Source organism: Melospiza melodia, chromosome 2 (genome assembly GCF_035770615.1).
Source record: "Melospiza melodia melodia isolate bMelMel2 chromosome 2, bMelMel2.pri, whole genome shotgun sequence".
NCBI lineage: Eukaryota > Metazoa > Chordata > Aves > Passeriformes > Passerellidae > Melospiza > Melospiza melodia.
Window position 1 is genome coordinate 69,065,403 of NC_086195.1, and position 17,202 is coordinate 69,082,604.

Genomic DNA, 17,202 nt, shown 5'->3' on the forward strand with positions numbered 1-17,202 from the left:
GACCAAACAAACTGCTCAGTGTCAGGGTGTAATCTGGACTTCTGAGGTATTTCTTGTGTTTCTGCAATGCTGAGATACTTATTTGACTTGTCTTGCATAAAGGTGGATTTATGGGAAATGCTGTATAAAAACATACAATTTCTTTCTTTTTTTTCCCCACAGGGTTCACCCCATCTCCTGTTGCTCAGCCACAGCCATCAGCTGGCCTTAATGTTGACTTTGAGTCTGTGTTTGGAAACAAATCTTCTAATGTTGTCCCAGATTCTGGTGGTAAGACACTTGCTAAAATGAATCACGTATATCCTTTCCTTTAATTTATTTTAGTCTTGAGGTATAAATCTCTTAATATATATTTACTTGCACTACTGGGACAGTTTCAGATGAAGAAAAGAAAGCTGATTTTAAAAGGTCAATAACAGCATTAATCAAATAATTTTTCGTTACAGGCTATTTCTACACTCTGCTGAAATGTTTACACTGATTTCCCTCACTTAAATGTTTTATACATTAGAACTTCACACAGTGAACAGCCTTCATTTTTATATGCTGTGAGCTGAAATTAAGTCTGTATTTGTAGAGTGTGGTTGGAGGAGGTAAAATTTCATCTTCATTTTATATATCTACAACATGGTTTTTGGCACTCCTTTGCCTCCTCTTTTGACATTAATATTGCTTTAGAAAATGATCAGTCAGTACAGTTAATTTGGATTGAAGTCATAGTGCTCTTTCTGTTCTTTTGAGCATCTGGAAAGTAGGTATTTTCTGATATTTTTCATTAGACTCTTGACATCAGATTTTTTTTTCCTAAGCCATTGATTTGCTAAAAGCAAATAGATGTATTTGTATGATTGAAACGCTTTCTATGGTTTTTTTGTTTAACATTTTGACTTCTTTACAGTCACTATGAATCCATTTCATGTAAAATTGTCCCATAGGTTAAACCACTGAACTGAAATCTTATTTCCATAGTAAATATCTTTTTTATCAAGAGGCATAATAAGTTTTATCCTTCCTGTATAAGGTAGCATCACCAGGTTAACTTTGGATTTTAGCCATTGTCCTAACTTTGCTGTCTAATTGAATATCATGACATTTGTGGGAGGCCTGTGACTCAAATCACTTATGTTTCTCATTCCAAGGCTTTGATGAACTAGGTGGTCTCCTAAAACCAACAGTGGCCTCTCAAAACCAGAGTCTTCCAGTTGCCAAAGTACCGCCTAATAAATTAGTGTCAGATGATCTGGATTCATCTTTAGCCAATCTTGTAGGCAGTAAGTATGGAACCACTAACATGTAAATACTTAGTGATTTCTTTTAAACAAACAGAATTTCAGTAGTCTCTTTTTCTCCCTTGTGACAGATTTGGGCATCGGAAATGGAACTACTAAAAAGTGAGTATGTTTAACAGAAGTTGAGCATTTGGATTTTCATGATAGTAAATTTTCATGAATGTGCATGTTGAAACCTGTACATACCAAAACATAATGTTAGCCTTCATAGCACATGTGGGAGTGTACAAGGTGTAATGAATTGTTGAGAGCGTCAATTGAGAGGTTGACTGTAGACTGAGTGGCAGTGACAATGATAGCAGCAGGCAAGGTGTCTTGGGTCTGATTTCTTTCAGATTTCAGGTATATTAAAAAAAAAAGTTCATCACAATGTTTCCTTGTAGTTGTTGCTGGTAGTCATAGCACTCCCTAAATACTTGGTATGACCTGAGTGTGAGCAGAGCGGTTTTCAAGATTATGAAACTGCAACCTCTGTCTTGAGGCTGACCTTTAGACCAGTGAATTCTGAAGCAGGGGGTGTGTGTTTGAGGGTTGGGAACATCAGCTCTAGCAGCAAAGCCACAAAATGGAATTGGCAAATTTCAAATTTGTTGGGACCATCTGTGTCAACTCTGAAATCGTGCAGAAAACTAATATGCTGTCTTGAAATCTTACTCAAATGTCTTGCTCTGAGTCAGATACTAACTTACCTATTCTGGGCAAGTTGATTGAGATGCTGAGGGGGCTCATGCTGAACATCTTTTCTTACTTTTCCAAGCCAAAACATGTTGTCATGAAATTCTTTATCAATCCCTTTGCTAAATGAGCTTCATTAATAAAGAAGCCTCATTCCCAAGTGGAAATGGTGTTTACCTGTTTTTTAAGGAAGTCCAATGTTTTCTAACAATTTTTTAAAAAAATTTATTTCAAGTGATGTAAACTGGACTCAGCCAGGTGAAAAGAAACTAACAGGTGGTTCCAACTGGCAACCCAAGATTGCACCTACAACTGCGTGGAACGCTCCAACGTTGGTAAGCAAATGCTCATTTTAAAATAGTGAGTTCCCTGCAATTTAGATCTGCAGGGTCTTGTGTAATGGATGAATTTGAAAATGATCTATAGTTATAGTAAAAGGGTAATAGAAGATTGAAGAAGTGGTCAGCTGGAGCTATGTGCTACTGGGATTTGTTTTTATTGGCTGTGTGATTCTAGTAAACAGTTTGTGATAGGGTATGCAGGTTTAGCACCAACTTCAGTAGGGTTTGAGCAGCCTCTCTCTTGGGAGGTAGGGCTTTCTGGGTTTCACTCAATGGACTTTTCAAGTGCCTGTTGAGACAGGACAAGGGGCAATGGCTGTGAACTGACAGAGGTCAGGTTTAGATTAGATACAAGGAAGAAATTCTTTACTGTGAAGGTGTTGAGGCACTGACAGGGGTTTCCCAGAGAAGCTGTGAAAGCCCCAGTCCCTGGAAGTGTTCAAGGCCAGGCTGGCTGGGGCTTTGAGCGGCCTGGTCTAGTGGAAGGTGTCTGGGTCCACAGCAGGGGAGTTCAAACTGGGTCACCATCAAAGTACTTTCCAACGCAGAGCATTGTATGAGTTTATGACATAAAACTCGGAATCCCAAGGAGTGAGGAGGAATTTGGCAGTCTAGAAAGGTGTAAGTGTGGAAGTGTCCTTCGGGTGCACTTACAGGTGCACTTACATCATTACATTGTAACTTGGCCTGCTCTGGGGGTGGGAACTGGCCCTATGATACTTGCAGAGGTGTCTGAGACTACAGCTTTAGTAATGTACATAACTACTGCTTTCCTGGCCTGGTGTGTGCACTTGCTTTTAATCCATGTCAGTTTTGATGAGCAAGTTCATGTATGTTTTAACAGGTAGTATTGGCAAGGATTTTGGGGTATCAGTGTAGGGGGAGGGCTTTTAACTACATGTTAAGGCTTTACAGAAGTAGTTTTCACAACATTCACAGAACATTTTTGCATGTGAATCCTACACACCCTTTCACCAATGACCTGGAGAGCTGTACATGGGTAGAGCAGGTAAAAAACAGCCCCCAACGATTTATTGCATCTGATTCTGACTGGGGGAGGTTGAATCTGCAGTGCAGTAATGCAACCTTGTGGATTTGGAAAGATAGAACTTGTCTCCCTGGATCTGCCATCTCTTCCCTACCAGGCGTCCCCTATCAACTCACTACAATTATTTAGGGAGAAATATGTTTGTGGATCTTACTGGAGGATATGTAGATATTGAAGAAATTGTAACTACTTACCTGTGTTAATGACTGGTGTTTTGAGTTTACCTGTGTGCTTGAATCTGTTTAATAACTCATGTCTTATATCTACATCTTGTGATGATAAGTCATTACAATTAACAGCTTTTATTATTGAGAGATACTGTTGAGACACTTCTTGTGAAACTGTTCTATAAACATAAAAAACTTGAAAAAGAAATAATGTGAGGGGGAAAAAAAAGCTTTGTTTTCCTCGGCTGGTCCATTTATTGTGGAGTTGCTGCAGCTTGCTAAGTAAATATGCTTTTGAAAATCTTTGATGAAAAAGGCATATACCAAATAAATGGACTATGCAAACCAATGTCAAACCTAATACCAATGACAGTATCACAGGTGTGTTGTCTCAGTGAATGACTTGAATTACAAGAATGTGTTGGAATAAACATTTAATGTATTTGTGAACTAAAATGCTATCTGTGTATATTCTGTTGTGTAAGTATTTGCTTCTAATCCAGTGTTATTGCATTATGTAATTGTTCTCCCTGGGAAATACAGAATGGCATGCATTTTCCACAATACGTAAGTGAAACAACCCACAGCCTTTTTGCAATCGACTGGCATGCTGATATTAACCACTGCTGTTGCAGAATCTCATAACCTCCTCGCTATTTACACATTTCTCATTTGAAAATCTTTGGTGTGCCAAAAATTGAGCTTTTCCTAGCATACACAAACTTCATAGGTGGTGTGCAGGCTCTTGAATCGAATGATGGCATGGGAAATACCAAGATTATTTTTCCTTGCTTTAAACTGTACCATCTGCTGCCAGAGAGCTGGGGTGTGTGTCTGTGCTGCCTTTAATGCATTTGGTGGATTCTGAATGAAGATAAAAATATCGTGTTTGAATAACTGCATGAAACCTCACAGGCTTCTGTTATACATGGCACTTGATCCACATTTATGGTAGATTTTGATTTTTAAATTTTTTTTAAGTGGGGAGAGACCAATATGTCATTAATACTCATATGAAGAAAGAAAATTAATGCAGATAGTTTACAGAGGGCAAGAACTAACCTGTGCTTGCTGTCTGAGGAATGCAAGCTTTCATTTCCAAGGACTTTTTTCTTTATGTCAACAGTAATATTGGTCTTTCCCTGTACTTTGTTTTTATTCCAGGGTAACTCTGTAACTAAAGGGTGGTAGGTCCATATTTGAGCACTCAACAATAAGTTTATTCAGCATGTTTGTGTAGGTGTGTGTACACAAGCAAAACAAAAAAAAACTTGTAATTTTCTGGATAGCTTTGCCTGCTGTGTGAAATATTGCAAATATGCTGTCCAGATGATTTTCTATCTGTTCTCATGGCAATTGAAATGCCAGTTGCACTGGCTCTACTATATTAAAAAAAGCAGCTGATACCTTTGAACTGAATTCAGAAGCAGCTTTCCTGATGCCCTATTCCTGATGAAACAATTTATCTGCTTTAATTAATCCAATATGATTAATGGTTTATGATTTGCCTCTTTTCTGTAGCAGTAATGTCTGTGTACCAAGAAATGCTTATGGTGTTTGTCTTGAATAGAAATCCCCACAGCAAAAACATGAAAATTACTGTTTTTTTTCTAAGAGGGTAGACTAACAGGTGCTGGAGTGGATAGCAAGTTATCTAAATATCTGTAAGCACCAGTTTAGTCTGAAAAAAAATCCAACTTTTTTGTCCTTAAAATAGTTAATACTAATTTAGAAAGTGGATAATAAACTGTAGAATAAAGAATATGGCTAAGAGATAAAGAACTATCTTCGTTTAAATTTCTAAGAGTTATCAGCTGTTTTTCTACCTAAATATTGCCAAGCTGTTTACAAAACAGAAGTTCACCCCAGTTTTGAGAGCAGTTGTGCTGTACCTTCATAAAAGTACAGTAAGCACATCAGGGTAATAAATGTATCTGCCAAGTACTAAGAGGACTTTTAGCAAGTTCAAATGCAGTGAATGGAGTGAGTGAGGGAGAGGGAGTGCCAACTGGCTATTCCTGTGAGAGTCTAATTTATATCAAAGCCTGCTAGGAGAATCCTCATAATGTGTTCATCCTGGCTAAAGAGAATTCCTCCAAGTGTCAGCAGAAGCAATGGTAATTTCATCTTTTGGTCTTTCAAATTCTCTCTTAAGACTTGTGTACAATTACTTTTGATACTGAAATATAAGTATATACTACATAGGGTTAAAAATGTGCTTCTGTTTCATAAATATTTTCTCTCAAACTTCTCTGAGTCTTGTACTGTGTTCTCTAAACAGGATGTTGAGAGAGTGGTACATGCAGTTTAGTTCATCAGCCAGAATCCTAACACGATAAAAGCAAATACATTATTAAAGATTTGCCAAGATGGCCTATAAACTTTAGTTTAGGTATTGTACTCCATCTGAAATAATTAGGATACACTCTTAACACCAGACTGCAAATGCTATTTATTCTTTGCTGTGTTCATAATAAGCTGAGTGCTGCAGGTGATCCTTAGAAAGCAATGTGTTAGAGTGTGCAGCTGATCTCTTCTCCTCTCAGTTCACCACTGTTTCTCACACCAGGCACCCCCTGTAATGGCCTATCCTGCCACAACGCCAACAGGAATGATGGGCTACGTGATGGTGAGTGCAATTCCTACAGCTCCAGCCAGGCACATGCTGTATGTTGTTTGATTGCTTATAGTTTGGTAGCTCTTGTTTTCCTCAACTGTTCTACTGAAGACTGAATTTCAACTCCCATTCATTTATTCCTCACCAATTATTAACTTCTGGTTTTCTGAACCACTTACATGCTGTTTGTCTGAACTTAAATCTACCCTTCCATACTTCACTTGTTTTATTCATAAACTTCTTAAAATGGGACTAGATCATGTTTAAGGTCCCTTCCAACTCAAACCATTCTGTGATTCTATGAAAATTACAGTGTCTGTTCTTGGTGATCCTTATTGGCATGGAAATAAGTTTAGCATAGAAATAAGTTTATTGCATCAATATAGATATCTGCTTTCAGAACAGAAATGTTTTCTTGGTGAAGTGAAGCCTTCCTTAAATACCTTCTGCTGAGGTCAGGGAGCAAGAATCTGTGATGATTAATGCTACAGAAGTGCAAGTTTGTGACACTGCAATATGGTGTGGTTTCAGTTGAGAGTTGGATCTCTTGGTGACACACCAGCGCCTCGAGGCTTTTGACATAAACCTGACCTTCCTGCTTTTTGCTTGGCAAATTTTTGTTCTTACCTTAAATTTTAAAATATTTCTGAAATTATATGCCTTAGCTCTTTTTAGTATGATTTTGATGCAGCACAGCTTTCCTGGGTGAATAAAAGGCAAGAAAACTTGCTTCAAGCAGTTATTTTATTAAATGCTCACAGATTAAAGGAAACAAAAAAATTAAATTTCATCATATAACCAAATTACTTTAATGACTTATAACTTCTATACACTCAGTAAGTGAACTGCAGAAGTGTCCAACTATATTTTTGAGGGCCTCTTGGGAGAGTATCATATATCATCATATTCCCTGTTACCTATCCATGAACTCCCATGTTCTTGGTCAAAGCTGTTATGCTTAAACTAACGTCAGTATGGATTCTACATTGATCTACATACAAAGTTGATCTACACAACTTTGCTCCTGTGGTACCAGCAGCATTTTCATGGTTATTTTGAGTCAGCAGCAGGGGAAGGCAACATGTATGAAAAGTAATCTTGCTTGTTATGTTACATTGTTGTGTTATGTTTAATTGTGGGGTTTAAATGCCAGTGTGAAATAGAAACTGGAGTTAAGGAGACAGAACTCTATTACCCTGAATTGCTGCTGCTTGTTCAAACATGTCCAGGATCTGAGCAGGTGGGTGAGGTGGGCCTTTACAGAATGATCATTGGGCTCCATAGCACGTCCTGAAATCTGCCCTGGCTCATTCAGACTTTACTCAGGACATTTACCATAAGGAATCTCTGAAATGTTGACTCAATATAGAGCCCTTGCTGTTAACATTTTAGTTTTTCATAAAAGCAATAGTGAGGGCCAGAATTCTGAGGATAGTCCTCTCTAAGTGCAGGCTTTTCCCTTATGTTCCCACATGTCGCGAGCTTGCTGGGGCAGGCAGGTTGTTTAGTGCTGTAGCACTGTGCCTGGGCATTCCCTGGCTGCTGTTTCCTGTGTCTTGGGCCAGCACTTGTTCAGATGTTCTTATATTTTTTTATAGTGTATTTTCATTAGGGTCAGTTTGTTGAATGGGTTCACCCTGTGATTGCCCAAACAGCTGGTAGGCATGATAGGAAGAGTACCACCACTACCAGGATTAGTCAGGGAAAAGCTGCTTGGTGTGGGGATTGCTTCAGTAGGACTGCTGCTGGCTGTCAACCCAAGCCTGAGGGAAATGCCAAAAGCAGTGCCAGAGATGGGCATCTGTGTTAAATATAACCTGACTTTTAAGACCATTAATACCCATTAAACTTCTAATTTGGCTCAGCTGGAGTGTTGGTTACACTTTGACTCTGATTGCATAATTACTTGACATTAATTGCATGTACAGCTCTCAGTTTTCAGTTTTGTCCAGAGCTATGTCAGCACTGCACTGCTGTCTCCAAAACTGTGCTGGTGCTGTCAGAGGCAGTCAGGGAGGTGCTGTCAGACCTCACGTTGGGGAGCGGAAGGACCAGCACAAATGCTTGTCTAACAAATGTTTTAGTGCTTCAGATCTTTGCAGCAAGAGATTGAATGGGCTCTGTTGTTATTGAGAAAAATTCCTTGGAAAGGCTCTAATGTTCCTTTCCAGTAACCTTTATTTGCAGAATATTTAGAAGGATCTCACATGGTTGCATATCTCAAATATGACCAAGACTTTTCACCCATTTGCCATTTTCCTTTATCTCCTGAAATACTTGAAATGTATTAATGCTGTGTGTGATTTGATGCTGTCTGGTTTTTTTCAGCCATCACAGATGGGAGGCATACCAGTAATGACCCAGCCAACTTTGATATACAGTCAGCCAGTCATGAGACCACCAAACCCCTTTGGCCCTGTACCGGGAGCGCAGGTGTGTATATTCAAATTGCTGGTGCTGGGAATGAATTACACAAGGCAGTTTCTTTAGAAGTATATTAAATATGCTAATTTTACACTTAGATATAATTAATATCTCTTATTTGTGTTGGGCAAATTATTGCACAAGTTCATGGAAAGTTCATGGAAGGCTTGCTTCCTATCTGCTTGTATCCATGTTGACAGCAGCAAATTTGTGTTACCGAACCGAAGAGGATAGGTCTTTTTCAGGCATTGTTTTTCTGGGAATGTGACAATGACAAATAGCAAAAGCTCATGTCTGTGCCCTTTGCTGAAGATGAGCTTTTTCCCCAAAGTCATATTCCATGCTGCTTTACTCTCAGAGTGTGTTTATGTGAGATTGGCTATTCCAGCTTTTTCCTGAGTATACGTGTCACTGTTCTTTTCCCTGTTACATTTGAATGTATTAGATTATAAAGTACCCAAGGTGCAAGGTGTGTGTTTGTATTAGAGCATTTTGCAGGAGCCAGACAGGGTGTGTGTAGCCTTTTATGCCCATGACTGGATTAGGTGGGTTTGAAAGAATTGTGGCATCAAACTTGGTGAAAATTCAACCCACTACTCCATTGTTGGTCCTGAGTACCTCAGTGGGAGGCACGTGGCACGTCCATCTGGTTTTAACCACGCTGGTCTCCAGTGGGCTTTGTGTTCCTCCATGGTTTTGCAGGAGACTGCATGTGCAGCATAGCGAGGATGCGCAATCGCAATACTGATCTACCTGGCCTTTCCCTGTTAAGTGCTACCTTAGGTGGAGTGTTCCTTAAATCCCCTGGTTACCTGTTTCTCAGGATGTGCTGTGTCCAGATTGTTACCTAACCTGCTGGAATGAGTGTGCCAAAGGGCCACTCTGAACTAACTGGACTTAAATACATACCTGTTATTGATTTGTTTTACTGTTTGTTTTACAAATATCTGTCACTGGGAAATTTCTGTCTGAACTCACTTTTATAACCCAATAGGCATCTAAAGAGAGGGTTTTGTTAATGGTAAGAAAAACATTTTAAAAAGTAGGAGGAAGAGGGGATGGATAACCCTGACCACCTTCATACTATTTTTGGAAAATTCTGATATCTTTGAGACTTTGTATTTGTGAACTGGAGTTAGAGGCAGAGCCAAGTTTAACTGGCAGACTGAAACTCCAGGATTAAGTGTAGTTTTACTCACCTATCACATTCCTCTTTTTCAAAGTTCACTCTGCACATCAGACCTTCTCTTAGAAAAATTAAATATGTTGTGCCTGTATTTTGATCTTATTATAAAGAGCTCTGTTTCTATAGGTGAATGTTTAGAAGCATTCATGTGTGACTTCACCTAGGTATAGGTTGGTGTAACTGCAGTGTTTGGGACTAGACTGTGGAGGGAAGAGAATTCAGCAGCAAGCTGGAACTAAAAAGAGCCTCAAGCATTTTCCAGTGCCTCAGTCTGCTCCTTTTATGAGAAGGGTTCTGCTGTGTGTTCCCAGTGGGCTGTATGCCCATTGTCTTCTTCAAAATACAGCCTTATGAATAGGGTTTTTTTCTAAATATCTCTTCTAAATGCTTTATCTGGATGAGATGCTGTTAGATTTCTTTAGCTAGAAAGAAATCTTTAGCAATTCTCAACTGGCTTTGTCTTAGACTTCTGAGACCTGCTTTGCACCTTCACTGTCACATAAGTGATTTGGTATTTTTCACATGAATTTTATACCATTTCAAGAGGACAAATAGTGTTTATGACTGTTGTTAAATATTGACCAAGTAAAAGGATCCTCAAGGATAGGAGTTTTCTCTACATTAAAAAAAAATTGAAATGATCCTTAAAAAAAAAACCTGCCTACCTGCCTAATTCAGTTATGAACGTGTAGATGCGTCTAAATAGCTCAGTGAGCCTTTCTCCTTCATTTGACATTGCAGGGTGGGGCTTTGGTTGAATCCCAGCTGGCTGTCAGAACAGGAGAAAGAGGAATTAGTCACAAGTGAGGTGTATGCAGCTATATTTATTCTCTTACCTGACAGTGTTTGGCGCCTGTGAGAATTAATTTCATTGAAAACACACCCTTTGAGTCAGCATTTGTTGTGACCAAGAAGGGTTTTCCCTGAGACACACAGTCTTTGTTGCTGGAAGATGTCAAGTTTTCAGAACCCTCATGTCAATAAAGCATATTAAATGAAACAAGGGCTGCATGTGAGAGCTTCCCCATACACAGCAGAGTTTATTAATGTACAGCCACGGAGGGGAATTGCACTCTTATCACACTGAATTTACTGTGTGCTGAGTCTTGAGGCTCTTCTGAGAGCATATTTTGCACTTTAAGTTTAGTTAATGCTCTTGTTGTGCCAGAAATAGAAAAAGGAAAGTAAAAGAAACAGAAACATGTGTTCTTGGGGTCAGTAAACAAATCTTAAAGAATAAATAATGGTTATCTGAAAGGCACACATCTGAAACTGCCCACATGGATCACTGTAAACACCATTATTCTATTACTGGTTTTGTCCATGGTGTCATCACTTGCCAAAAACGAAATTGTTTTTCATATTTAAAGCGCCAGATTATATCACCTCTGGTCTCCTGATAGATCTTGGGTGTTGTCTACAGTAAAGAAAGCTAAAGGTATTTAAAAGCATGATGACAGATGTGAAGTTGTTGCCAAAAATTTTATTGCCAAGTTGTAGTGAGTTGAGAACACACTGGGAAAATAGGCATCTTAATGTTGTGCAGTTTCCATATAAATTAAACTGTTGTTCATAACTTGATATTCTCAGGGATTAGTCTTAATAAATTTTTTCTATCTCTAGACATACCTCTTTTGCTTCTCTTCCAAGTGTTCTCTTTACATGCTTGCAACTTTTTCCCTAATTGTTGCATTCAAAAGCAAAGGTAGTTTGGTTTTTAAGGAAAAAATAATTTGAAATAATTGAGAATGAAACTAGAACAGTCGCTTCTATGGAAATCTGAGCAAAGAAGGCATTTATAGTTTTGAAAGATGTGTAATTTTTCTTTGAAAATATTTATCTTGCAGTATTTCCCACCTGACAAAGAAAATAAGTTTTCATCATGATAAAATAGTGGGCATTACCCACTGCAACTTATTACCTTGTGCTACCCGGAACAGTGAGAATGGTTGGAGTTGTTTGATGACATTGTAGCTGGTGAGGGGGAAGTGTGTGTGTGTGTCTGAGGAGGGGGCAGGCTGAATCAGTGCTTCAAGCAGAGGAATGGCAGATGTGATACTGGACAGCAAACGCCAAAAGTCCCAGACAAGCCAGATTTGACTGATGTACAGGGGCTGGAATGTGTCTGCCCATCACAAGGCCTGAGTATCCCAGTGGCTGTTAAGCCAACAACAGTGTTGTGTTGGCCAATATAAAATGGTACAATTAGGACAAATCCTTCGCATGTCACATGTTCTGGTGTGGTGTCCCCAGAGGGACATAACCTTAGGAGGCGTAGCAGATGGGTAGTACAAAATTTAAGGGTTAAAAAAAGAATAAAGAAATCACTCCACCCACTGCCAACATCTATGTAAATTGTAACACAGCCATTTGTACATGGCAAGTAGCAGGAGTGATCACCTGGGTGATGGAGAATAGGTAAATGTGCAAATGAGTAAGTTGGTTTGGTGGATCTGTTTTGTGGTTGGTTTTTGGCTGGGTGTAGGGAGGGGGGTTTGAGGGGTGTTTGAAGCTGTAAGAACAGGGTAGAAAGTTCAGGACAGACTTATGCCAGAAAATAGACCTTAAAGATGCTTGCTTTGGCACATTACCCCTGAAATATATGGTAAAACAGCTGGACAGACTCGTTTAATGGGAAACCAGAATGTAGCCAATGGTGGCAGTCAGCCCAATGCTCGCTTATGGCCGGGTTCTTAGGTTTTACTGGGACTCCAGGGAGGTTTGTCTTTGTTGGAGGCAGTGAGAAGTGCCGGCTGATGCTGGAGGTGAGCCTAAGCTGTCTGAGCAGTGTGGTGCAGTGCATTTCACATCACACCAGCTCTGGGCAGCAGGGGCACTACATCCACAGCTCCAGAGAAACTGATGGCCAGCAGTGTTGTTTTAAATGCTTCTCCTTAGAAACTATTAGGAGTGGTCCTTGCTTTCGGATCTATGTATAAACTGGAGTAATCTGGAGAGGTGCAATGTAGGAAACTGTCTAACTATACTTCCCATGCATTTTTTTTAGGTCTCCTTTTTGATAATTAAAGGAATTTTGTTAAAATGCGTATTTACTGCAAGTCCTGGCTGAATTTAATTATGGCATCTAGGTAATAGCATTATCAGGTTTTTTCCTCAGATTTTAACTTGAACAGGCTTCCTGAAATTTCCCCTGTGTTTGGGTTATGTGCTGATGTTGCACAAGTGGCCCAAACCTACCAGTCTTCCACACTGCTTTCAAACTGGGACGTTTCTTTGGACTTGATATGGGTTGGAGATCTGCCAACTCAGTTTGATAGAAATCTATGTGACTTCAAGGCATTTGACCATGAAGAGGAGGAATGTTTCCTGAAATCAAGTGGCAGCAGGCATTCCTTGCTGAAGTTAGGACTCTGTTGGACCATATCACTAGTCTGCCTATGGCTTCCCAAAGGAAAGAACCAAGTTTAAGAGGGGAAATTCTGACGTCCTGAAACTGCTTCTCAAGCATTTCCCATTCTGTCTCATGACTTTTGCATAATTTATTTATGGTGACTGGATCTGAATGCCCCATTGGGAATGGGGTTTCAGGAGGAGATGAAGATTCCAATGCAGATTAAGTATGTACTGATCCTGAAGGAAGTCCTCCTTCTCATATGGTTTCCAAAATAGACGTTCATGTGAAAAATTTAAATGTGCAATGGCAATATTTACACTCTGAGCACTTGTGCAAGCAATTCCCATAAGCAGATTTCCTGTCATGTGTAGGTTGGCAGGTGCCTGGCATTTCCAAAGGAAAAGGTCTTCATGCAATGTTTTTTGTCATGGGCATGGAGTGCAAGTGACTCAGTTCTGAACAAGCTGTTCCAGTGAGGAACCCAAATTGGAGGATGCTGACTTTGATTTATAAGTGCAGAAACATGCGTGTTCTACCCAGAGGGAGGGCAAATAGGATTTAATAAAACACCATTTTCTTTTTTGTTAGGAAAAATACTAACATAGAAGGAAAAATAAATCAACAAATAGCACAGATACTCCTGCAAGTACAGTCTGCAGATTATTGGTCTTTCCCAGCAGCAGTAGTTGGAATGCCAATATTACCCACCTTTAAGTTATGTGCTTTATATGACTGAGTTTGTGGTGTGCTGCTTTAGGTACATGACTGTAGGATGCAATTTTTATGAGTGTACAGACTATCAGTCACAGTCTTCATTTCTCACCTGAAACGGCCACAGTAGCAGTTGAAACTCTCATCTTTTTGCCTTTTTTTCCCTTTTTTCTCCTATTCACAGAATATATCTCTTGTTCTCCTTCTAGGTCCCAAATTGAGAATTAACTATTCTCTGCTATCCAACCTCTTTTTATATGCATCCTATTTTGACAAGAAAAGATGCTGAAAGCTATTCCTTCTGGAGAAACCATCTGGAAAGTTGCCATGCTCTGGCCAGACCCCAGCATCATCTCTCCCTGCCAGGCTGTAGTTTTCCCAGTAAAGCAGGGAGAGGACTAACTTGTTTCACAGAAGTCAGGCTGAATGTTTTGTATCTTCCTTTGAAGAAAGCTGCTGTGAAAGTGTGTATCTGCTTTTTGGCCAATGCCACTGGTGTTTCCTTTCTGGAGGGTCATGTCTGGCTTGTTTCCACATTACACCAACCATTTAAGAGGCTTTGTTTTCCATATAACCAAACACCTTATTTTAATAGCTGACTTCTGCCAAGTGTGCCTCTTAACCTCCCCTTGTCCTTTCATTACACGTTTAGCTTTCATATTCTGTCATTCTGAGACCTTGTTTTCTTTTTCTTTCCCTTTCTCTGTCGTCTTTCTTACTAGCTGTCTGCAGCATCCAGCCCTTCCAGTCAGAGTCCTCACAGAGCCTCAGGAAAGGATCCCTTTGCAGAGCTCTCTCTCCAGGATTTCTTGTAGAACAACTTAGGTATTGTCCATTATTCTGGGGAGATGCTGGTGTTTGTGATATGAAACAAAAAAGTTCTAATTCAGGTTTTATTAACATGGCTAGAACTGTTTCTGAAGGAAATAAAACCAAATCTTTTTGAGTTGGAAGCATTGTGGAAGTGACTTGGAAACTCTTTGTGTTTAACTTCAGCAGTTTACAGGCTGATTGAGTGATTTTGCCTCAGTCCATTGGAAATAGAACCAGTTCATGTGGTACTTGGTGCAGTTAGGGAGAAGGAACTGGTGCTACCTGGTCTTTGCCATCTCATCAGGAGGATGTTCAGAGTTCCCCGTTAGCAGCAGAGCCCCGAGTGCTGCTGGCAGGGTGCTCGTGCGCTTCCCCATGGCTTGGCCAGAGTTCCCTTCATGCAGGAGGAGGTGCTTGTTTCACATGTGCCAGGGATCCATTATGGTACAGAGGTGCAGTGGAGGACTTGTGTTGGTTTTGACCAGTCAGGGGCAGGTGGGAATTAAATAGTAAAATGAGTGAAAACATGAAAAAGAAATTTGAGAATTTGTAGTATAAAGAGAGAGTAGGCTTATTGCACACAGCAGCTGCTTTTCTTTGTGCACTTCTCTGGTTCAACATGAAAAATGACCCTGAGTTCTCTTCATAATGGTGTTGGTCTGTGTTATGCTGCCGCTGGTGACAATATTGCATGGATAACTAGGTGGGTTTTATTTTTAATGCAGAGCTATTCCAAAGGCTGGTGTCGTTGGAAGAACATCCTGATGTCTTTTGGTTGTTTCCTGGCCCTGATTTTTTAAAAATATTTTATTTCTGTTCAAAACTTCAGATCATGGGGTAGCTTGGGCATCAGAAGAATGGAAATTTTTGAAGAAAAAAGGTTTAGAGTGAAGTCCTACTTCTGTTGCATGTTAACCCCAGGGTTTTTCATCTTTCCAGATTCAGTTTATGTAACTGTGTTAGATGGAAGAGAAAGGAACGTTTCCAAAAAGATGTGCTCAGCAGTAAACTCCCAGGAAAAAAATGAACTTCAGTCCCTCAAACTCTCCTCTTCCATTAAGTGATGCAGTGAAATGATGAAGACCGATGAAGGAAGCTGGGACACCTCCATAAGAAGACATCAGTACACAACAAAAGCCAAGAATTGCCATGAATTAAGACCAAGACCTATTTTTGTCCTGGTGACTAACAAGTCAATACTCTCAGCTTCTAATAATATCCTTAATTGGTAACGTACACAGAGAAGCCTTTATTCTGGAAATTGATATTGGTGTTTGGAAATGCTGTCTGGATTGGAGATGTGTCCTTTACCGTAACTCAAAACAAGACTCTGGGCAGGGGAGGGTCGAATCCTAACTCTTAATTCTGCAGTTACCTTTTCAATCCTCACAAATGTAGGCACAGCAGTAATGGAAATTAACTTTTTTTAAAAATTATATATTCAGTTTGCAGTAGACATTCCTTATGTATTATTGTTTGTATTTATTTATGATTATCAATTTAACATTAATATTGTATCAAAAAAACCTCCTTATGAAAATGAGTATGGATGTATACAGTATGTCTGATTTTTATCCACAAAGAATGAATCTGATTCAGAATGCTTTTCAGCTGACATACAGAGCACTAAATATTTTAAAGGTCTGAATCTAATGAATTCTCAGTATATATGGGAATTAGGGAAGAGCTGTAAAATGCATTAATCCTTATAGTCAATTCTGTGCCTAGGATTTTGCAAGGGAACAGTTAACTGACTAGAAGAAGCACTACATTTTTAATTCAGCATTAGTGCATTGGGAAGGAACTTTATTGCTTTGTGCTTGGCATGTCATTATTTTTACATTTGACATTATAAGGCCTTTCCAAGATGAATGTGAGGAATTGCTTTCATTTTTAAGACTTTCCTTCTTTTCTGTAAAAAAAAATAAATTGAGGTGTTGTGTGTTGGGGGGGGAAAGCCTTTTCATTGGGCTCGTTCATGATCATGTACCTTTTAAAAGTAAAAAAGGGGAAGTAGCTTCCTTACATATGTCTAGTGGGTATTTAGTTCACGAGGAATTCAAGTAGCGCTGTTGATCGGTGCTTTGTGTAAATACACCATAACTTTTGGGTGGAGTGGGGCCTTCAGAAGGATAGTCAATGATACGAAAGCAATTCTGTACATGAATTAAGCATACTTGCTGCATTGTCTCTGCAGATTCTATTTTTGTTTAAAATATTAAAATGTATGTTAGCAAAAATGGGTGGATTTTCAAATAAAATGCAGCTTCCACAGAACTTTTGTTACGGTATGAAAGTCTGAGGTGCTTCTTTTCTTTTTGCTGCTTAAAATGTGCACTGATAATTGCGTTGTTTACTTAATAAAATACCAAATGTATTTCATACGTGCATATTGTATTGCAGGAAGTGCAGCACTCTGAACCTGTGGCTGACGTGATCCATGCAGCCTCTTCCCTGGGCTGGTGTCACGGACAGCCTCGGTGGACGCCTCAGTGACAAGGTGTCTCCTCCTTCCTGACCTAACGTGATATTTCACCACATTCTAGTTTTTCAAACTATTCATGGCAATAAACTTG

At 39.4% G+C, this 17,202-nt stretch overlaps 1 protein-coding gene across 6 annotated transcripts in view; it reads left to right on the forward strand.

Moving 5' to 3' along the window:
• PICALM (phosphatidylinositol binding clathrin assembly protein) overlaps positions 1–16,903 on the forward strand; it is a 65,408-nt gene extending 48,505 nt beyond the window's left edge. For 3 of the 6 annotated variants that reach the window (XM_063148746.1, XM_063148749.1, XM_063148750.1), the window contains 9 exons: positions 163–270; positions 1,140–1,271; positions 1,361–1,391; positions 2,200–2,299; positions 4,064–4,087; positions 6,090–6,149; positions 8,466–8,570; positions 14,536–14,638; positions 15,566–16,903. In XM_063148746.1, coding sequence (XP_063004816.1) covers positions 163–270; positions 1,140–1,271; positions 1,361–1,391; positions 2,200–2,299; positions 4,064–4,087; positions 6,090–6,149; positions 8,466–8,570; positions 14,536–14,628 — 653 coding nt within the window. In that variant the 3' untranslated portion in view covers positions 14,629–14,638; positions 15,566–16,903. The remainder of the gene's footprint in view (positions 1–162; positions 271–1,139; positions 1,272–1,360; positions 1,392–2,199; positions 2,300–4,063; positions 4,088–6,089; positions 6,150–8,465; positions 8,571–14,535; positions 14,639–15,565) is intronic. The other 3 variants (XM_063148747.1, XM_063148751.1, XM_063148748.1) reach the window with 2 other exon arrangements.
• Positions 16,904–17,202: the final 299 nt, after the last annotated feature.